At 37.7% G+C, this 23,841-nt stretch overlaps 1 protein-coding gene across 2 annotated transcripts in view; it reads left to right on the forward strand.

Moving 5' to 3' along the window:
• UNC79 (unc-79 homolog, NALCN channel complex subunit) overlaps positions 1-23,841 on the forward strand; it is a 173,959-nt gene that overhangs the window by 141,027 nt on the left and 9,091 nt on the right. For both annotated transcript variants that reach the window (XM_031679353.2, XM_072963982.1), the window contains 7 exons: positions 3,401-3,505; positions 9,449-9,526; positions 14,536-14,625; positions 16,225-16,400; positions 17,354-17,540; positions 19,005-19,202; positions 21,054-21,131. In XM_031679353.2, the coding sequence (XP_031535213.2) occupies positions 3,401-3,505; positions 9,449-9,526; positions 14,536-14,625; positions 16,225-16,400; positions 17,354-17,540; positions 19,005-19,202; positions 21,054-21,131 (912 nt within the window). The remainder of the gene's footprint in view (positions 1-3,400; positions 3,506-9,448; positions 9,527-14,535; positions 14,626-16,224; positions 16,401-17,353; positions 17,541-19,004; positions 19,203-21,053; positions 21,132-23,841) is intronic.

Here is a 23,841-nt window from a genome sequence, read left to right on the forward strand (position 1 = left end):
AAACTATGAGAAATTTTTAAAGAAATAGCAGTATCTAATTGAGCCTTCTTCCTTATTTGATCAAAAGAAAAGGCATGGAAAGGAAAGAGCTTTGGAGACTTCTTGGCAAGTGGGCAGTCCAGATAACTTGAAAAGTATCCCAGGACTTAAAATGCTAGAGGTGCTGGGTGAAATGTAATACACATGATTTTAAATGTATAGATAATTTTATAAGAATGAAATGGACAAAAATGAAGAGAAACTTGAGAACCAGAGTGATAAGCATATAAACTGATACTGTACCAGTCTTGAGGTGGGGGAATTGATTGTTTTGGTAACTTAGTGGCTTGAGTTTTTTTTTAATTGAAGTATAGTTGATGTATAATATATGTTACAGGTGTACAATATAGTGATTCACAATTTTAAATGTTATATTTCATTTATAGTTATTATAAAAATTGGCTCTGTTCCCTGACTTGTATAATTTATCCTAGTAGCTTATTTTTTATATAGTAGTTTGTACCTCTTAATCCTCTAACTCTGTATTGCCCCTCCCCCTCCCTGTCCCCGCTGGTAACCTACAAGAATACATGCTCTCCAGGAGTCTGAGATTTTTCTCTTGACTGTTGCATCTTCTCCAGCATCTAAGTCCTGACATCTAAGGGTCCAGATTCTGACCCTGACACAGTCACGTTATCTGCAGGGACAAGATGTGTATAGAGTGTGTACCTGTGTGTCACTGAGAGTGTGTATGAATGAGTGAAAGTAAAGATTTTCTTGAAATATAAAATTGGTTTAAATATTAGAACATCTATTTATGTAACCATGTTACCAGATTAAAGGAGGAAAAACTTTTATCATTATCTCAGGAGTACCTCAGGAAATTCTATATGATTCAACATCCTTTTATGATAAATCTTATGAAACTAAGAGTAGAAGGGAACTTCCTTCACTTGATAAAAGATATCTACTAGAAATCTCTAGGAAACGTTATACTTAATGGTGAAATGGCAAAAATAGTGCCTTTAAAATCGTAAATAAGACAAGAATGTCCATTATCAGTGCTTCTATTTGTTCTGGTCTTGGAGGGCCTACCCCGTTCAGTAAGACAGGAAGAATAAATCAAAGTATAAGAATTGGAAAGGAAAAATAAAAACTCACTTTTCATAAATGATGTGATTACAAATGAATTGAAGAGAATTTATTTATAGACACCTTTTTATAACTTTTATAAGAGAGTTCAGCAAGGATGCTGGATACAAGTGAATATCCAGAAATACTTTACCTTTAATATTCAGCTATGAATGATTATAAAATATACTTTAAAAATGTCATTTTTTGTGGCAATGAAAAATAAATCCAACACAAATTATGCAAGAACTTTATGGAGATAACCAGAAAATTGTATTAAACAACATTAAATAAATGGAGACAGATCTCCTGTTCATGGATGAGGTCCCAGCATAATAAGGACAGCTAATTCTCACAAAATAACCTATAAATTTAGTATAATTCCAGTAAAAATCCCAGACTTTCTCTCCTGATAATGATGGACTAGATATTTTGAACCTATCCTCTCACTTAATTTAAAAAGATTAAAAAGGAGCAAACAAAGTATTTTCTGAATACTTTAAAAAATTATCCAAATGCTGTATCAGGCTAAAATTTGAGATTCACAAAAATGCAGAGATGTGGGCCTAGCACTGAAGGCCTTTTTGGCCCTGGGGGTGTTTGCCCATCTGAAAGATATGACAATTCTTTTTGTTATTTTTTGGTGGATGGAGGTAATTAGGATTTATTTATTTATTTATTCTTAGAGAAGGTACTGGGGATTGAACCCAGGACCTCATGCATGCTAAATATGCTCTCTACCACTTGAGCTATACCCTCCCCCCTTGAAAGATGTGACAATTCTGGAAGATCCAGGAGGCTGAGGGGAAAAGTCAGAATCCAGGACCTACCAAGAGTGAGGACTCTAACACTGCACCTCCCCTACCTTTTGGCAAGGACCACAAAGTAAAGATAGCCCAGAAGTAAACTTGTCCCCACGTGGACACAGATCAGTGTCAAGACCTTTGGTGACCCAAGTAAGATATTTAAGGCCTGTATGTGTATGAAGGCAAATCTGGACCACTGGTGCCTCTGGTACCTGGTGAAAAAAACAAACAGAAAGCTCTTTGGAGGAAGGTAACATTTCAGGCCTCAAATTATTTCTAAAAAAAGTTAAAAATAAAGCATCCAACATGCAAAGATATCCAGACATATGAGGAGGCAAGACACCATGAGCAAATAAGTATGGAAAGAAAACACAGTGGATTTAGACCCATAAGGTCTCTGGCAACTTGGTTATGATCAAGGAAGGACACGCAGGGATCTTTTAAGGTGCTTGCGATGTGCTGTTGACCTGGGTGCTGATTACATAAATGTTCAATCTATACTAATCCATTAATCTGTTCACTTATATTTTATGTACTTTTCCGCATATCTGCTATACTTGACAATAAGAAAGGCTTACAAAATTGAAAATAATCTAGTATTCCATTAATGAGGACAGATCAATGCATTTTGCTACATTCCTTCAATAAAATATCATTAAGCTGTTCAGCTGAAAGAATGAGAACTATATGTATCATAGGGGTTAATTTAAAAAATACAATGTAGTGAAAAATTATAAGTTGCAGTGAGATATGCACTGTAAGAAACCATTATAGAAAATTAAAAACATGCAAAAATAGTATTAAGCATTATAATGGGGGCATACGTGTGTGGTAAAAATATAAAAACATACATGAAATAATAAGCACCACATTCAAAATAGTGGCTATTTTAAGGGAGGGAGAAAGAAAAGAGCACTGTGTAGGTAGCTTCAACTATTTCTGTGATGTTTGATTTATGATAAAAATTATTAAATCAAATAAAGCGAAATGCTGTAATTTGACAAAGATGCATGACAGATACATGATACATTCCATCTGTCTCTTTTTCTGTATGCTTGAAATAGTCCACTTAAAAAGTAAGTTCCTTTATAGAGAATATAAGACCCTTTAAACAGTGTTACATGTTTTCTCTCTAACTCATCTCTATTAAAAAAATCATTTTAGATTTGTTTAGTTTCTGCAGTTCTTGGAACCTATCTCCTATAAATAAGAATCAAATTCCATAGTTTCAGTATTTAAGAGATAGCCTGTCTTATCCATTAAATTATGTGTTCTTAGTGCTTCACTAAACTCATTACAAACAGAAACTGCTGTTTTTCTTTTTTCTTTTTGGGTTTATTTCTTAAGGACAGTTCATTATGCAGTTTTAAATACTGGTTTTTTTTTTTCAGATCTGTGAATCTTTTGGAAGCTCTTTTGACATAGATCTATTCTAATTGAGTTTTTAGAAATCACTTACCTTTTTCTTTTTTTGTTTTATTTAGGAGCGGGATAAATTCTACCTGTCTCGTAGTGTTGTTCTAGAACTCCTTCAGGCACTGAAGCTCAAATCTCCTTTACCAGATACAAACCTCCTTCTGCTTGTCCAGGTAGGCTTATGCCTCATTTATAATACTTTTCATGAAATTCACCTATGTTTGGAAAAATTAAGGAAGGTGTGGGGCATATGAATAAATTAAATGTCTCTACTCAGAAAAGAGAAATAATATATCTTATATGAGCTATGAGCTATGAGCTATTATTATGCACTTGACACTTTCACTGGCTAAAATAGACCCAAAAAGGGGGGAATTTGTTCCTACTGTGGAACTAGTTCTGTGAAAGACAAAAAAGAAGAATGGAACAATAATGTCTGTCCTCAAGAAATTTATAGTCCAGTAGAGATGGAGGAAGGCTCCCTAAGCCATATGAGCCCTGACCTGGCAGATGCTGGGGAAACAGAGATGAATAAGCCATGGCCCCTTCCTCCCAGGCGTTTACTGTCTGGTAGGTGAAGATGACATCTAAACAAAAATTTCCACCACAGTGTAATGGGTACAGTAGCAGAAGCATGTACGAAGGGAGAAGGTAGTGTAGAAAAGGGACCAAATGGACTTTGAAGGATGTACCAGAGTCTAGGGGTTTACCCAGGAGAAGAGGAGGAACAACCGTGTCGTTAACCATTTAATGTCCACTACCTGGTCTCCTTCCTCCCCTACCTTATAATCCTTAGGATTAGTAGTTTTTATCAGAGGCTTGAGATTTAATAAGAAGTTGGTGTATTTTCAGTGAAAAATGTCATTTTTAAAGAGCTTTCCCAGGCACAGTGATGCTTTCTGAGAAGAGTGATGGCTAGAAAATGGCAGCAGTGGGTGTTGGGCACGATATAGTCAGAATGAAATGGCTCCCGTTGTACCAAGCTGCTAGACAGCCCAGGAGGAAAACAGAAGCAGATCACGGCCAGGAAACATCTGTGTTCCTAAGGAGAGACAGATACTGAATCTCTTCCAGTGAACTGCCGTTGGCCACTCCTGCCTGGCCACACAGCAGTGGCACCACCACTTTTGAGTACAAGCAACTTTGACACAAACAGACCATAAAGATTAATAGAACCAACACTGATTTGGAGGAGAGGGCAGGTGAACCAGCCTAGTGAAATAGCCCACGAGAGGTTTAAGGCTAGCGGGTTGACATTGTCTGGAAGTTACTAGCTTCTGATAGTGTTTAGATTGGGGACCGGGCCATGAAGGTGCTTTCCTGCGGGCATCAGAGGCCATTCCCTTGACTGCCCTCAATCTTGAGCAGAGCAGATCTGTGTGGCTGATCTTGGGTTCCAGCATCCTACTCTGTGACTGCAGCTGGGGGCTGGCTTTCTATGAAGTGCGTTAGCCAACCATAATGAGCACTTGTCACAATACAGCGAAAAAACACTGACAGTTTAAATTGCTCAGTGCTTAAGGAAATCATGAAAACAGTGATTATTGCATCACAGCTAGGTGAATAAATAACAAAAACAAATTAGCTTTAGGAAAAAAGAAGGCAAAATGTAAATTCTTTTTGTATTTTGGATTCTCTTATGCCATTTCAGATGTGTAACATTTTCATCTTTAAAAACAATTAGGTACTTGTCTTTGAGTCATTAAGTTAAATTTAAAAGTCAAGTTGTAAAATTATTTAGGTCAGAGAAATATTTTGGAGGGCATTTTGAGATCTGCCCATAGAGAACAGCCTAATGAATAATATTTCAACCTTCTCCAACAAAAAAGTGTGAAACGCCATGTCATTTTGAAGTAACATATCTTTGTTCTATAAACTCCTAGGATGAGCCATTCTCATTCCTGAGAGAAACAGAAGTGAGACATACCTTAAAAAAACAAAAACAAAAACAAAAGTAGCTCCCTTTTACCCCTATGGTTCCTGGCTAAGTCATGGAGAAAAGTTTTCCACGGGACCACTTATAGGATGACGGAGAAGCACCTTCTGTCTTTCAGTAGAAAGTGGTGCATCTTTCTGTAGGGTTTCCCAGTTCCTTTTTCTCTTGCCCTTGACAAATGTTCAAGAGGATAGCAGAGGTGATAGCCTGCTCTCTGGTAGCTTCTCTTAAGTCAGAGAATCTAGCGGGGAGTCAAAGAGGCGCTGTCCCCTTCACTGATGGTCAGTGTCAGTTCGACCTGGAAGACCCGACTCACAGTATGGAGAGATAATGTGTCTGTGGAAAACAGTGACTTCTTTCTTGGATATCATGACCATCATTTCAGGGCACTGGAGGTGTCTTTGTTTAACTGAAAATGCAACTTGGGGAAAAAAAAAAAAGAAACTAACAATTAGAAAGAAGAACTGCCCTGGGGACCCATCCTGAGTGACACTGGCCCCGTTAGTGAGGAGAGAGGCAATTGCTCAAAGTTTGGATTTATCATTCATTCTTTCATCCCACAGGGAACCACTGGGGCATTTCTTCTACCACTTCTCTAATAACTTGGTAGATAGATGAGTTCACAGAGATGGGGCTGTTTATAATTCTTTTCATGGGTAAACCATACTTTTGCTGCTTACCAAATACTCTGGCAGTAAGAGAGTCCCTTTAAAGGACAATGGAACCCTTACCCAAGGGATGCACAGTCATTCAAGTTCTAAACATTTCAAGGAAGTGACAGGTACCAATCTGGTTTTCAATTTGTAGAACTTCTTCCTAGGGGCCTGGTACCATGGGACATCTCCCAGCCTTCTATATAATGTTTGTCCTGCCATGACTCCTAGTATTCACTATAACTTGCATATAAAATCAGATGGCCTTAAATGTTCAAGTGGGTTTTTTTAAATAGCAAAAGAGGCATGGAGAGGAAAGCATTTTCCAAATAGAAAAAAATACATGTGTTCTTCAGAAGCTAATAATGCCGACCACCAAGGTATAGTTCTCCTTTCACACTTTGGACGGATGCCCTGTCTTGTTTTAGTTCAGATCTATTGACATTTTTGCTCTCACGTGTAACATTTTCTCTTCTGCTGGTGGGCTGCAGGTACTTTATGTGTAACAGGTTATTATCATTGTTCTCAAGATGGATTAAAATAGAGTTTTCCTAATAGAGTGATAACTCATTAAAAGCCACCATAAAATCTATACAGGCTCAAATCAGAAAGAATTTCCTCAGCTCCTGTGATGTGTCAAGAGTAGACATTCTGCTGATTTGCATGGAACACTCCCACTGTGTGGGATATACCTGCATGTTCACGCTGTGAGAAATCGTGTGGGTGAAAGGTTTTCTTTTAAAGATAGATTAATTGTGGGCTGGAGGACAAAGAAATGGCAGAGGTACGGCTGTTGTCAACTCCATTACTATTGATGTGAGGTTATTAATACTAGTCGAGTTAGTAATAATCTGATCACTCTCTGGGATGGGAGAGGTGGAGATACTATTTTGAGTATCATTTTGATGATGGAAATTTAGTAATGACACTTAATGGGTATTTCATTTCTTTTGTATTCTTTTGTATGCATGCGGGAGTGCATATTTCAGTAGCATAGTTCTATCTGAAAGTGTAGAATTCTTCCTTCTATAGCCGTCATCCTTTCCCGCTCTGCTTTTAGTTATATCTTTATATTTTGAGCAACTCTATAAAATTATAATGGAGTTTTTCAGCTCACAGTTGGCAACTATGTAAAATGAAGACAAAAGGGTTTATTAAGGTCTTAGCTGTACATACTATGCAAAATTACACTGGATTAAAAGGCATTGATAAGAAAAATAGTAGATGATTATAGAGGCTTATGCACTTTTATGCCCTTTAGTACATCAGACCCTCTGAGACACCTCCATAATTTTTAGAGTGATTTTCAAAAATTAATTCATACTTCTGAAGTTATCTATTAGCTCTCACAAATCAGATATTTGAATTTGGTCCTAAATGTTGACATCACATGGCTGAGAACCCACTTACATTTTGCTGCTCATTTCACTTTGCTGAGTATGGTAGATGAGAAAGGCTTCTGCTGAGGGAGACGCAGACACTTGAAAGTTTCACTTCTTCACAAATCTGACCTTGCCTTCAGGGGCACGGCCAGGCTTGCGAGCATCCTTTAGGTGTCGGGGTTTGCATCTTCCTTACACAGGATACTGCAGGGGACTCCTCCTCCCTTCCCTCACCCTTAGATGTGGCTGGCTCTCTTCTTCTGGCCTCTCTTAGCTGTGCAGTCTCTTGGTTCTGTTGTAAAGAAATTAATTAAAATGTTGGAGTCCTGACAGAAGTTTTGGAACTTAGTTATAAGTAGTTTGTCTTAGATTGCAGACTTAGATCGCTTTTGAAAATACATTTTATGGAAACATGCAGTATACGCCAGGATGAGGTGAGGGAGAGCGTTCCTTCTTTTCACCATGTGCTCCTATCGAACATTTAGCTTTTGTACTTAGAGGTTTTGGCCAAGGTTATAGGCTTCATTATTATTTTTTAATCCTGATTTATTTACTTTTCTTCTATTAGAAATGAATTCAAGTTAGGAGAGCAGACATAAGCACTCCTGAATAAAATAATAGAAAAGTTCAGGCATTCCCTGGATGTTACTAGCTGGTACTTTCAGAGTTATTAGACAAGAGATTGCTCAGCTTTCTGTAACTGTATGTGAGGCAAATGGAAATGAGCATGGAGATTGGTGTCCACTCCTGCCATGCGGCTTTCAGGGACAGCTTTGCTTACTGTCCTCTCACCTCCAGCTCAGTCACCTGTCCTGAAATACCTTTCATGGAGGGCCACCTCTCCCTCCTGTGAAGACCAGCTTGTGGTCCTGAACAAGAAGCCTACAGGCTCCTAACTCAGAAAGTCTCTGGCTTAGAGCTCTGCCTTATTGGCCAAAATCTGCTGCTTATTAATGACATTTAGATACTGATCTCTGGCCAGCCTGAGAGTATGCTGAATTGTGTTCCTCATCAAGCCACCTTGAGATTTTCTCTGCTACTTCAACTCATATTGCTTCTCCCAAGTTCAACAGGGACCACACCTGCCTGGCTGACCTACCTAAGTTTTCTGTGTTCTTTCAGTATGAGAGTGAAGTGAATTAGAAGGAAGAGCTGTCAGTGTCAGAGCTTCTCTCAGAGTCCCTGAGCTCTGTATAGCAGCAGCTTGGGATCTCAAAGTCACTGGGGCCACTGGCCAGAGAGCAGTAAAGAGAAACTAACCAGGAGCTAATTGCTGATAGCAAACTCTAAAGAATTCATGTTTAACTTTTCCTCCCCAAACCATTAATAAGTGGTTGAGTACTGCAGTAAGTAGGAAACACCTGTAAAAATCTGTAATGAAGCAAATTAAATTGTAATCTGGAAAATCCATCCTCACTGTAATCTTGAGTCACACTTGATTAATCATTTCATTTCACAAACTCTTGCTGAGCCCCTCCACGATGTCAGGCATGAAGCTCGTGCTGGGAGTGAGGTGCATCAAGTCTGTGGTCTCGAGGAGCTTATAACAGGCTAAGAAATAGATTTGTAGACCACTGCAACTTGATATGATGACTGTTATGCTGGAAGTGTGTGGAAAGTCCTGTGGGGACACAGAGCAGGAGTGGGTCATTATCAGCACAGAGGATAGGAGTGAATGAAGTGGGAGGAGAAAGACCAGATACTGAGGGACCTTGGAGGGGAAGAAACAAGTACAGTACTCACTCTGAGGTTGATTGTTTTTCTATTTTCATTCTAAATGTATGATGTAATAATAGAGATAACTGTCAAAATTCAGTAACTGTCCAAAGTGCTAAAGAATAAATAGCATGACTTCAGAATAAATCTGACAAAATGCTGACATCTTCCCTGTCTTCTTTGATTGAACGTACCATTTCAGTGCCACTTAGCAGTCTGGGTAAAGTAAGAATCTCTGTGTTAAGCCCAGTATTATGATTCTGAATTTCGGATAACAATGAACTTTCATGACTAGCAATTCCCATATGTCCAGGGCAGATTGTCACCAAAGTAAACACTAATGAATTGAAGCCAAGTTAATACAATTACAAATTACTTATTACTGTCCAAGTGCTCTTAAGAATAATTATCCTTTCAATTTCTTATTAGTTTATTTGTGCAGATGCTGGAACCAAACTAGCCGAGTCAACGATCCTGAGCAAGCAGATGATTGCCTCTGTACCTGGAGTAAGTCCTGACCGAATTAATTACCTGCATTTTCTATTTCTTCTTATTTCCTCATTTAACAAAAAGGTATCTTTGGCCTGTGTCCTGGCTCACTTTTGCTGGAACGAACACTGTAAAATTGAAAACATATTAGCATCTTGTTTAAAAGAACATGAGTGAAATTAATCTCTGCCCCTGGAAACTTTTAATTCCAGGAAACATGAATAAAATTGAAGCAGCCAGTTGAGGAGAGGAAAGAAATTACCAGACATACAGAACAGATTTGATTAAAGTTCAGTTTTTCCAGAGTCAATTTTTCTTATACTGGCTCCCGTTAGCCAATTTGATTTAACTACTGCCAGAAAGAAATAAGCATTGTGATACCTCGTTTTCCTTTATAACATTTCCTCTGAAAATTTAAAAACCTTCTATTGTCATCAACTAGTGAACTATTTGGTAAAATAAGTTAAGGTTCTCATAGATAGGCTTGAATATGAGAAATCACAATAACTTATTGATAGCAATAACTTACTGATTGCAACAAACTCAGAAACTTTAGAGATATAAATTATTAATAGAAAAAAGTTATTTATATATTCGGTAGAGAAAAATTTTAACAAGGAAAAATGCCTCTTGTAATCGTTCTGCCCTAAAATAAGAACTCTGTGTTTTAGAAAATTTTTCCATGTTTTGATCTATTCAGTATCCCAATTTGCTTATTCCCATGTTGTTGGAAATTTATGTGGCTTCTTTGCTAGAATAGAATGGCGTAGTATATAGCATATATACAGAGGTTCTCTTCATGCTTATTTTGAATGATATCCTTGGGATAAGTTCCTTCGTAAATAAGTAGGAATATCTTCACAGTATGTATTCCCATGTTGTTTTCCAAGAAGGTTTTACTAATTTACATTTAGAAGTATACCAGTTTTACCCACAGCACACTAAACATTATTGCAATTATTTCTGATGTGGAGAAATATTATGAGAGAGGAAAAGTAACAATCATTCAGCCCAGACATAATTTTACTGCTAACGTATTAATGTATTTTCTTTCCTGTTTTTCTATGTGTATTTGTTTAAACATTGTTGAAACCATAATATAGATGCAGCTTTGGCTTCATGTGTCATAAACATTTTCCCCAAAGTGACATTACTTCATGTGAATGCACCATATAATAGTGGTTAACAATGTGGGTTTTAGATTCACACCAGAGTTTGAAGCCTGACATTTACTAGCTGTGTGATCTGGAAAGTTACTTAACCCAAGATTTTCTGATTTGTATTATCTGTAGAATGGGATGTAACAGGGCCTAAGGTCTAGGCTGAGGACTGAATGAGATAATGTGTGTAAAGCACATTAGCGTGGTGCTAAACATACAGTAAGTGCAGAGTAAACACTAACTAGTAAAAATAACATTAACGGAGGTGGGGGGACAGGACAGGTGATGTTTAAGGATACAAACTTACAATGAGCAGTAAATAAGCCCTAGAAATGTAATGCAGTACAGTGAATACAGACAACAGTATTGTGCTATGATCATCAAACTTGCTAAGAGACTAAAAATTATTCCAACTACTATAAAGGTTAATTATGTAATGTGAAACAGGTGCTAATTATCGCTACAATGCCAATCATATTACTATATATAAAGGTATCAAATTAGCATGTTGTACACCTTAAAATTACAGTTATATGTCAAATATATGTCGATAAAAATAAAATACAGCTTAAAGTTTAAAATACTGTTAACAAACACTACTTATTGTTGAATATTTTAGTTATTTTCAGTATTCTTCAGTTATAACTAACATGTGATAAACATCTCTATTCATATTTTAGACTATTTCCTTATTATTTCTGGGAACAAAATTACTAGACTCTTTTTTTTTGTTAAGGTTCTTGATAATAGTTGAGGTAATGGAAGGTGCTGAGATAAAATTTCAGTTCTCAGCAACTTAGCTCAAAAAATTTATCGTTTGCTCGTGTGAAGTTTAAATGGGTGTCCTGATTAGCAAAGGTTCCCCATGAGGTTAGGGATCAGGTTTCTTCTGTCATGTGCAGTCCTCTGCAATCAGCTGGTGGTTGGGGAAAGAGATGAGAATATGGTACATGAAAGGTCTTCGTGAACCAGGTTTAAAAGTAGTGCATATTTCTTCTCACATTCAGTTGTCAAGAACTCAGTCACATGGCCTCACCTAACTGCAAAAGGCGATGGGAAATGTGGTCTAGTTGCATGCGAGGGAAGAAGAGAAATGGTTCTGTGAGTAGCTAACCAGTCTCTGCCCAACACTCACTGGTTTCCTTATTTAATTCTTTAAGACTCAATATTTGCTACCTATGTGATAGGTAAAAATTAGTATCTTTATATATATAAAGGTTTCTTGAAATCAACAAGTAAAAGACAAATATTCCAATAATAACAAAAAAGCAACAGTTACAGGATCTACTTAAGAACCCTTTCCAATGAGCAATAAGCCATTCAAAATAAACCTTTTACTCTCACTAACAGTTGATGAACTATAAATCAATATAAAATATAAAAATATTTAAAAATATAAAAATTATAAATCAGCTAGCAAAGCAGCAGATTTTTCTTAACAATTAACAATGAAACTTACTGATAATGAAATGAATTCTTATAAGCTGCTGGTGGTAGTCAGTCTTGCTGAAGAACACTTCTAGGAATGTATTTGAAAAAATAATTAAATATGCACATTAAGATTATCTACGAGTACGTTTATTAAAGCATTTAAGACAGCAAAAATATGGAAACAAAATTAATAAATTAATAAAATAAGGTACATCTATAAGATAGACTATTATATGGACCAAATCAAATTTTCAAAGAATATTTAAATAATTGGAAAATGCTTATTATAGATTTAATTAAAAAGTAGTTTATGGAAAAATAATCACAATCTTATAAAAATTATGTAGGTGTGTGTGTTATATGCATTCAAAAATTTTGCAAGGAAATATTAACAGTGGCCGTCTCAGAGGTGGAGAGCAGAAATTAGAATTATGGTGATTTTTCTTTTTATTTTAATTTGTATTTTCCAAGTTTTTTGTGTTGAACATGTAATACCTTTATAATCTAAGAAACAAAACTTTAAAATCAGATAGAAGTTTTGAGGAAGAACTGGATGTGATTCACTTCAGTTCATGTTTTTGAGGTTAGAGTATGTTTTCAACTCTTTTACCATCAATTTTCCCATTGAAATAAATATAGGTTTTTCTGAAACAAGTTGAGCTTGACTCTTTATGTTTTCCAGGGTTTTCAAAAATAACCCACCTAAGGTTATACTTACATTTTGCAAAGTGGAAAAAACAGGGGGTGGTGGTGGCGAGAATTGGAAATTAAATGGCTCTGAGGTTATACCCTGACGATAAAGTGTTTTTAAGGCTTTTGTTAGATGTGGTTACTATCTCTGGAGCAAAAGTAACTGTTAATAGTAATTTTTTTTCCTCTCATTTTTTGAAATTCAAGCTTAAAAGGCAAATAGTGAATAATGCTCCAAGTAATTATTTTCTGTGACATTTGCCTAGTTGAAATGGTATGAAATATTGCCTATGAAAGAAATAAATCCCTTTCAAGAAATTCGAGAGCAGAGTATATGCTCTTATTTGCATGACATGTGAAAGGTCAGAGAAAATGGAATAAATTGGGGGGAAATCCTTTCTTGCACTAAAGGATTAATATTCCCAAAGCAGAAACACAATAACCTTTTATAATTCCTTCAGTTGATTTAAATTAAAAGAAGAAAACCTTAGAACGTATGAAATGCTTGGAAAACACTCTGACAGAGCTGCCAGTGACCTTATCTTACTGTTTGTTATCCTGTCAGAGGAATTGACAGGCATAACATTCTAGAAGAGATAAAAGGTGCTGTAGTTCAGTGCTGTGCAGATTTACATGAATATGGGAAAAGGGGAGCCACTGGGTGAGTTAGTTAAGTATATAATGTTCCAGATTTTCCTAAAGAAAGCTAAGAAAGGCCTTAAGCGTAGTATTCAGATGCTTCAAAGAAGGCTTGCTTTTCATCCACATTATACCCCGTCTCACGTGTGGGTTCTCTCATACAGCTTTGATGTAGCAGCCTGTCTGTCCATTCTCCTTTGCTTTGCTGATAGTCCTAAATTCATTGCACAGCCAGAGAGAGCAGATTTATGCCATTTGAAAACCTGAAACACAACTATATATTTTTTTTCTTTAAACTTCTCAAACACGCTGCTAGCATGTGGGGAAGATGACTGTTTCGTTTCTTTCTTGAATTATCCCTAGCAAGAATTCAACAATTATACATTTATCTATTTGATAGTGTACCTACTGTGTATGCGAAGTTAAGTTGTTAAGAGCTTGAGTATTGGAATTTTTGCCTCTTTCACCAAACATGGTATTTGTTTATGTGCTTTTTCTTCTGATAAAGATTTAAGGTGGTAGGGGGTGGGTATGGCTCAGTGATAGAGCTCATGCTTAGCATGCACAAAGTCCTGGGTTTAATCCCCAGTACCTCTGTTATAAAAAAAAAAAATTAGAGGAGAAATAATTTAAAAAATAGAAAGAAAGTAAAAAATTGACAAAAAAGATTATGGTGGTAAAAATCTGGCAGCACATATTTATGTGTATCTAAGACCCCCTAGAGTGGGCAAATGTTACTGCAGTTTAGGGCTATTCACGTCATAAAGACTGATACTAATGGCTTTATATAGGCTAAAACTTTATATACCAGCAAACAAAAATCAGTTAAATCATCCAGTGGGAAAAAAAAAAAGCATGTAAACACTGTCTCCTATAGGCTGTCCCTGTTTCTTTGCTCTCTACCACAAACCTTTTATCAATTTTTATCCAAACTGTGGGCAGACAATCACAGACTATGCTGAGAGTAACAGAGTGAGTCGGAAATCCAGAAAACGCAACAACTCCTTAGTAAACAGCATGCAATCAGAGCGAGACAATCTCCACAGTCGGGGCAGAAATGCCAGCTGTGACTCACAGGGCGCACCCCGCCGTGTCTTTGTGTTTCAGTGCGGGACGGCGGCGATGGAGTGTGTGCGACAGTACATCAGCGAAGTGCTAGATTTCATGGCAGACATGCACACGCTGACCAAGCTGAAGGTAAGAGGGCCTCCGTCCACGCATCTCTCAGCTTAGCAAGACAAGAGAGTCATTTTTAGGGAATTATGCAGACCGCATGGGAATTTATCATTACCTGGAGAGGCAGCTATGGCACTGTTGGATGAGCCCATGTCCTGGGCTTCTGAAGAACTGAATTCTGCCTCTGCAAAGAGGGAAAGGAGAAAGGAAAGGATATTTACTCGCTGTCAGCTCTGTGCCTACCTTGACTTTTGCCATTTATTCAATTCTCACAATGTCCCTATTGTAAAATTATTCCCATTTTACAAATGTAGACACTGAGATCTGAGGTGGTGCAGTCATTTGCTCAAGGTCACACTACTGACAAGTGGTGGGGTCAGGGGTGACCCAAGACTGTAGTGACCCTCGATCCATTCTCTTTTCACTAGGCCACCCAGCGCTGCCTTAAGCCTCAGTTTCCCCATTTGCAAAACAAGTCTAATGAACCTACCTAAATAAACCTACCTTTGCCGACCATCACGAGGTTTGGTGTGAAGAGGCTTTTGTAAACTTTAGTTTGTATGGAAAGTGTACATATTATACAAACATAAGCTGTTTGTGGTTTTTATTTGCTTTGAAGCTATCTCCAAAATGAAAATAATTCAAGACAAAATGACATTTAGTTTGCACGGGACATAGTCCCAGTGAGGCTGTTGAGGTTCCTGATTGTTTTGCGGGGTAGAATGAATCGCTGATGCAGGTCAACTTCCCTCTGGTAAGTCAACTAGGGAGCTAAAAGATTGATAGTCTGAGAGGTTTGAGAAAGACCCAGGACAAAGGGCAGAAGAGGATCAAGAAAGGGCCCCATGGGCATGTGACTGATTGGGACAGAACTGGGTCTAGAACCTAGGTCTCTACTCCTGGTTCAGAGCTCTTTCTACTAAGCACACTAAGCACAGAAATTTTTCTGAGTCAATTCTACCAATATGCATTGAGAACCAGTAGCATGCTTGACACGGTTCTAGGCATTTAGGGAATCAGTAATGAACAAAAACAGACTGCCCTCATTTAATTGATAGTTTGGCAGTAGAGACCAATTTTAATAAAAATTTCATACTAACTAAAGTAAAATTGTGACTTTCACAATTGCTATGAATAAGAGGTAGACAGTGGCATAAAAACTTCTCATAGGGTGCTGTGATCTAGCCAGGAAGGTTAGGAAGGCTCCTGGAGGTGGTCAGGGAAGGCTTTCTGGAGGAGGTGACACTTGAAATAAAATCTGAACACTGAATAGGGTTAGTTAGGTGAAGAGAGGCAGAAACAGTATCTCCGTCAGAGAAAACCACATGAACGAAGGCCAGTAATGGGAGGGAACATGCAGAGACAGTTTAGCTGGGACCACGAGGCAGAAGGGGTAAATGCAGAGGTCTGCAGTATCCAGATCATCCCAGGTTGTTCAGGCCATGCTAAGGGACTTTTGTCTCCCTTTATCCTAAGAACAGTGGGGACCACTGAAGAAGTTTAAATGGGTTATATGCTTGGCAGTGGTGATAGAAGTGACAGTCTGATCTTTTAAAAGAGTGGCCTGGAATGTCCCTAGATACTCTGCCAAAAGTCACAAAATACCACTTGGTTTTGTAGAGCCACATGAAGACATGTTCCCAGCCTCTGCATGAGGACACCTTTGGTGGACATCTCAAAGTGGGACTGGCTCAGATTGCAGCCATGGAAATCTCACGGGGCAACCACAGAGATAACAAAGCTGTGATTCGCTATCTGCCTTGGCTCTACCATCCCCCTTCTGCAATGCAACAAGGGTAAGACCCTTATTATTCCTGCAGTGAGGCAGGAAACACCCTTGAGTTTTCTGGGGCCCAGTACCAGCTGGTGAATGCATTGAAGATCTTTGGGAGTGGAATGTGATTGGTTGGGAAGGTGGGAATAGAGACCAATCTCCATACTTATTTGCTGACCCGAAAGCATTTTGGAACACAAGTATTTCCACGACATGCTGCCAATTAAAGAAACTTGCCCTCATACAAAAACCTCAGTCATCCTAATGGATGATGAAAACTTGGAGCTTAGAACTACTACTTTAACTCTTAATTTCAATTAGTTAAGTAAATCGATAGGTGTTTATTGAGCGCTTAGCTTCTGCCTTCAAGGAGGTTAGACTGTATCTGGAACAGCAGAGGTGAAACAGAGTGCAAGGAGGTGCGAGCCTCTGATCCCACACGTAAGGAGGGCTGAGAAGAGAGGTGCCCATGGGTTTATTTGGGAACTCAGAGCAGGCCTGACCTGCCACCTTGCATGATCAGCTTCCTGGCTAGAGAAAGGATTTGGAGCAGAGGGGTGAGGGAGACAGAGGGAGAAAATTATTGGAGAATAGGAAAATGAGTGACTGTGTATTTTTTCTCCTCTTCTATTCCTTCCCTTCTGATGGGGATGTCTAAGAACTTTCTAATGAGAAGAAAAGAAAGTGTTTAGAAAGAGAAGTTAGAAAGGCAGCCAGGTTTGTGGAAGAATAATGTTTAATCCTGAGTCACCAAAGGCTGCTCTTTGCTCAAGACACTAAGATCCAGGATTAGAGTGGGGAAACCAGAAAAGCAGATTTATCATTTTGTTGGCACTTTGTTGCTTTGGTGTTTTATTTTATGTAATTGCCTACAAGACGACATTTTTAAGCCCTTCCATCAATATGCGTTTTTATAAGCACCAAACGAAACAGAAAACACAGAAACATCTCTAACACAGCCTTTCTCCCTAACAGTCCGAAAGAATTCATCGAGTGTGTCTCCCACATCCGTCTGTTGTCCTGGCTGCTTCTGGGTTCCCTCACTCATAATGCAGTGTGTCCAAACGCCTCCTCTCCATGCCTGCCCATACCTCTGGATGCAGGTTCCCACATTGCCGACCATCTTATTGTTATCCTGATTGGATTCCCAGAGCAATCAAAGGTAAGTGATTTCTGCAAGATTAAAACCATATGCATCAAAATTGCTAATGGAAACCCTTATCAGCCAATTATGTTTCTTCTGAGAAGAAAATGCATCTTATCACTTGCCCTCCTGTGGATGTTAGGAGAGCAACTTTGAGCTAATGCCTTATTTAACGTTGTTTAAATTCCCAGACTATCTTTCCTTCCCCCTAAATTGTTTTTCAATTTACTTTTACGAAGATAAACTATGGAGGCAAGCGAGAGTTAGCTTCCTAGGCACTTCTGCCTCAAAATAATGATGAGAAATAAAAGCCTAGAAATATAATAAAAATTCTGAGATCAGTTTTTAGAACCAAGTATGAAGTGAAGGAAAATTTATACTCTAATTTTTCATGCAGTATCTTTTCAACTCAAATCTCTATAGATATATGAAGGTATGAAATGAAAATAAGAAGGCCAGGAGGGAACTCACCAAAATATATGTTGGAATCACCTACACAGAGGAATTTATAAACTGTAGAGACAGATGATGTGCTTAAGGGAATAAAGTAAACCCAAAGCAGGCGTCAGTCATGAGCCTATACAAGCAAACTAGACACATTGGTACCAGTCAGCTATGAGGAACCAAGGTCCTTTCACAGAACTGAGGCAAATTCTGAGAGGTCATGGAGCATTTGGGAATGACTGAGGCTTAGGCAGGGGCATGCTGACCTACAATAAAATAGAGTAGCCATCCAAGTGACCTGAATGATGTTTGCAGAAGGAATTAGGCAGTCAGTTCCTAATATCTCAACCCACTCTGTGTTTGATTCCTAAGGACAGCACTTTGTAATTCTGTGACATCGAAAAAGTTGCTCAGCCTCTCTGAGCTCCAGTTTTCCTTCTGTGAATCAGATGAGATGTTTGAGAATTACGGAGGTGATCTCTGAAAAGTCTTTAGCACAGTGTCGAGGACATTGTAGATGCTCACTCGATCAGTGCTTACTGCTAGTTAGGGACACCGTCTTTGCTGCTGCTGCTGTCACTACTACTAGTAGTAGTATAATTAGTAAGTGCTGGGCAGTGCATTCATTTACTCCTAACCGCGACTCTTTGAGGAGGGTACCATTATCCCCATGTTACAGATGATGAAACACCCTACAGGGGTCGAATGATTGTTCTTCCTAATCTAGTTTAGGGATGGGAATATCAGTTTCATTAAAGGGCAAGGGGGTGGATAGATTTATTCTGCAAACTAAGGTGCCTGCTTTCTGATAAGATGCTTGGTCTCTAAGCGCACTCCCACTGACTGAGTAAAGAGCAGATTGTCTGAAGGTGATGAATCATGAATTTGTAACTTGGAGGTAACTCCTCCAGCCTCGCATCACTTGAATTACATGTACTTGGGCTGTACTCCTTGGAAGGCTGAAGCCGTGCGGGGAGGGCTCCTTGGAGCACCACAGCCTGCTAGAATGTAATGGTTCCCCGTTTTCTGCCTTTTCAGACCTCCGTGCTGCACATGTGTTCCCTTTTCCATGCGTTTATCTTTGCTCAGCTCTGGACCGTATATTGTGAACAAAGTGCCGTAGCTACAAATGTCCAAAGTCAGAATGAGTTCAGCTTCACAGCGATACTGACGGCACTAGAGTTTTGGAGTAGGGTGACACCCAGCATCCTTCAGCTGATGGCCCATAACAAAGTGGTGAGTTCACGAACGGGTTTCCCCTCTTAGAATCTCAAAATGTGTGTAAACGGCTCTCAGTCCTCATGTTACCTGTTTTTCAAAGACCTCAGTTGTAACAGTATATAAATGGATTGGTGAATGTTTACATTATAAACGAGATGTTCTACTTGCATAGTAATTTTGATGAAAAAACAAAGCAAACAAATATATTCAGTAAAAACAATTTGTTTTCTCTGCCTAGTACCAAAGGAAATGTATATGAAACGTCTACCTTTAAGAGTTGTTTTGTGCTGTAAGTCAGAGAGTTAGGAGGGAGATTTATATTATTTTTGGATTCTACAGCAATTTGGAAAAACCACAATCAGGTCATCTTTTTGTGGTGGTTACAAGCAGACTGACCATAAGGTTTTGGGCTCAAAACCTTAAAACAGTCTCACCTTTTTGAGTTGCCCTCTGAGGACCTAGGCTTCTCGGTCTTCAAATTCAGTTCTATTTTAATGTGGATGGCTCACCTTGTTGGAAAATCTGTGAGGTGTGATTAGCACGAGGCCATTTCATTGAACAAGCTTGGATTGCTCCTGTGGAGTCAAGATTGGAAGGTGCATAGAAGGAATGTACAAAAGAGTCCTTTGGTTCTGTTTGCTGCTTTGGAGGAAGATTCTCAGCTAGGAAAGCAGCATCCAGTATCTTGGTGGTAGGGATTCATCAGTAGAATTCTTATCTGAGAGGGGCAAGGGACCTGGAGGAACGCCGTAATGATAATTCCAACGTGCCCAGAGACCCAGCATACACTGGCTACAAAAGGCGTTCTGGAATGATTTTTGATTGATTGGATATTAGTCTAAGAAACATTTTCTTTTAGTCTAAGAAACATTTCATAATTGGAAAGGGGATTATATTTTTACTTTAGGGTAGCACTTTCTTTAGAGAAGCAGATGGTATAAGGCAGTTCTGTATGGAGAGAGGTGTTTTAATTCAGCTTAAAGAAAATTTATGTGAAAACTTAAGGGTGTGCAAACTGTTGTGACCACCTCATAGATAATTACATTTATTAGATCATAGACTCTGGGACTGAAGAAGCACTTGAAGACCAAGTATTCCATTCTGTTCTTTTGCTAACAATGAAACTGAGACCTTAAATTTAAACTAGAGATTCAAAGTTTCCTTCTATTGTTGCTAGTTTTTGAATACCATTAATGCCTCTTCTCCAATTTCTCAATATTCAAATGTTAGAAAAGAATTTGTTACAAATGAATTGTATACAAATAATGCTACAAATGAATTTGAGTTAATTTTATTCTGAAAATTTTGTTAAACCATATAAGCCAGTCTGGTATAATCCCCCTGGAGTGTTTAAAACCCAGCCGTAGGAATTTCTGATGAGAGACATCATCTCTATTGTATTTTTAAACTCCCGTGAATACGGCTGCCTTGTTCCGTGGAGAACAAAGCCTCAAACATAGATGTGCAATAAATTAAACAGCCTCTTGAAGTGAAGAAACTGTGGAGAAAGGATCAAGATGGAGAAAAGGACCTAAGCCCAAGAGTTCTGCGTTTGGAAATGAAGGACGCAGAAGCCATTTATCCTCTGGTGTGAATCACAGTGCAGCGCGAATTAGTGAGATCAATACTTGAATTCCACTGGCAGCTCCGAGTTAGAGGGAGAAGGCATGACAATTGTAAAACCTCTGCAGCTTATAAAATTCAGTTTCTGGTTGAAGTTTTACAGGTGAATAAATACCACGCCTTGTGGTCCCCTGCGGTCATTGTGCAGAATGTCTTCATGGGCACAGGGCATGGGTTCTCTGGGGCTGCAGACTGTTTCCGTATCACTGGGAGTGGAATTGATTTTCATGTTTGTTGTTTCAGATGGTAGAAATGGTGTGTCTCCATGTGATTAGTTTAATGGAGGCATTGCAAGAATGCAATTCAACAATTTTTGTCAAGGTAGGAAAGTCTTATGATTTTTATAGACCTTTTTGTGCTTCTAAAATCAAATGTGAATTTATTGTGAATGTACCTTCTGAAGAGGAAAATAAAACTGATTTAATTTTAACATTCAGAGCTGGGGCTAGAGGATTTAGACTTACTGTGTAACAACCCTTCACCAAATAGTTAATATGTAATTTTTGGTCTTGCCTCACCACTGTGACCAACTCTAGCTGGATTAAATATGTAGCACCATGATTGCATGGAAACAGAGTAATTAAAATATTGCTACAGAACATTGATCGGAAAATGACTCTGTAGTAATATAAATAGGTTGGTGGTGCCTCACCTTGCAAGATATCCAGAAAACCAAGGAAAATAGTCTGTAATTGTTTGGCTTGGTAGCTGGTACTTTTTTCTAAGATAAGTTAATTTAGCTTCTAATATTACTATTCTAAATCATTGGGCAGTGTATGAAAGTAATTTAAGCATTTGTTATCTATCCAGGCACATCAGAAACAAAGTAGTGTGATAAAAAGATAAAAGAATAAGGGAAAATTTGGTTTCTCACTCATTTTCTCCTTTTATTTCCCTTCTTTTCCCTTTCCTTCCCATCATTCCACCTCTTTGTCTCACTGATTCTTTGTCCTTCCTTATCTTGTACCACTTCCTTCTCAGCCACCATCACCATCACCATCACCACCACAGAGTACATCAGTTTAGAACCTTGTAACTTGATTTTTCACTCCTTGGTTAATTCCCTTCAATAAAGGACACATGTCAAGTTAATTCACAGTGCTGAAGAAAAGCAACGTATCTGCAGGGATAACTTGACTGTTACCAGAAAACTGCAAAGTAGTTGGTTCAAATGAGATAGATACAGCTTATCTAGCCTAATAGTCAATAGCAAAAGTCAACCTATGAGAGAAACTATATGACTGATGCTTGTATGATCATATCTGATTTTATTCTTTACAGCTTTATTGAAGTGTAATTTATGTACAGTAAACTGTGCATATGTAAAAAGTACAATTTAATGTCTTCACTTATACCCATGAAACCATCACCACAATCAAGATAATGAATGTAGTCCTCACCCCTCTAAAGTTTTCTCATACACATTTATTAGTCTCTATTCCACCTCTTCCTGTACCCCCTCCCCATCTCCAGGTACCTACTGATCTGCTTTCTGTCATAATAGGGTAATTTGCATTTTCTAGGATTTCATATAAATAGACTTACATAGTGTTATGCTTCTTTCTGCCTTTCTTCACTCAGAAGAATTATATTGTGATTAATCCATGTTACATGTGTCAGTAGAGTATTTCTTCTTATTTCTGAGTAGTATCTATTGTATGGCTACACCACATTTTGTTTATCCATCCATCAATTAATCCATCAGTAGTTCATCAGTCCCAAAGTGATTATACCCTGTTACATTCACGCCAGCCATATGCATTCCCGTGCCTACACATCTTCATCTACACAGTGCAGTTAACCTTTGATTTTAGTCTTTCTAAGAATTGTGTACTGTTGTCTCATTGTAGTTTTAAATTGCATTTTCCTGTCGACAAATGATTTCCGCATCTTTTCATATGCTTATTTGCTATCCATATATCTGCATGGTGAAGAGTCTGTTAAAATTATTTGCCCATTTTTAAAATCAAGTTGGGGTTTTTCCTTATTATTGAATTTTGAGATGCAAGTCACTTATCAGATAATGTGATTTGCAAAGATTTTTTCTGTGGTTTGTCTTTTCATTGTCTTAGTAGTATCTTGAAATAAGCAGAAGGTCTTAATTTTGATGAAGTACTATTAATCAATCTTTTTTCTTTTATGAATCATGCTTCTGGTGTTGTATTTAAGGAAATCTTTGCCTGGTCCAAAATCACAAAGAGTTTTCTTCGAGATATTAGCTTATATCTATGATCCATTTTGAGATATGATCCATATGTATGTGGTATGAATTGAGGCACTTTTTATGTGTATGGATATCCAATTATTCTAGGATCATTTGTTAAAAATTCTATCCATTGAATTGCTTTTGCACTTTTGTCAAAACTCAATAGACCATTTATACATGGTTCTATTTCTGGATACTCAATTCTATTCTATTGATGTTTGTCTATCTCTTTATCACACTGTTTAGATTACTGTAACTTTCTAGTATGCCTAGAAATCATGTGGTGTTAGTCCTCTAAATTTCTACATCTGTTTCAAAGTTGTTTTGACTATTCTAGTTCCTTTGCATTTCTAGATACATTTTAAAATCAACTTGTCGATTACTGTAAAAACCCTGCTGGGAATTTGGGTTGCATTGAATGTATAGATCACTTTAAGGAGAATTGGGCATTGGACTCAACAGTATTGAGTCTTCCATTCTGTGAACACAGCATATCACTCCATTTTTTATGTCTTTGTTAACTTTTCTCAGCAATATTTTGTAGTTTTCCATATACAGGGATAACATATTTTGTCAAATTTATCCCGAAGTATATAATAATTTTATAATTTTATAAATAGTACAGTTTTTACATTTTTATTTTTGGTATTTCATTCCTGATATTTAGAAATATAACTGGTTTTATTGATCTTATACCCTGCAACTTGTTAAACTCACTTGTTAGTTCTAGTATCTTTCTTAGGGGTTTTACTAGATTTTCTGTATAGACAATTATGTAATTTGCCAATAGGAGCAGTTTTCTTTCTATTGAATTTGTATACTTTT

Source organism: Vicugna pacos, chromosome 6 (assembly GCF_048564905.1).
Source record: "Vicugna pacos chromosome 6, VicPac4, whole genome shotgun sequence".
Classification (NCBI taxonomy): Eukaryota; Metazoa; Chordata; class Mammalia; order Artiodactyla; family Camelidae; genus Vicugna; species Vicugna pacos.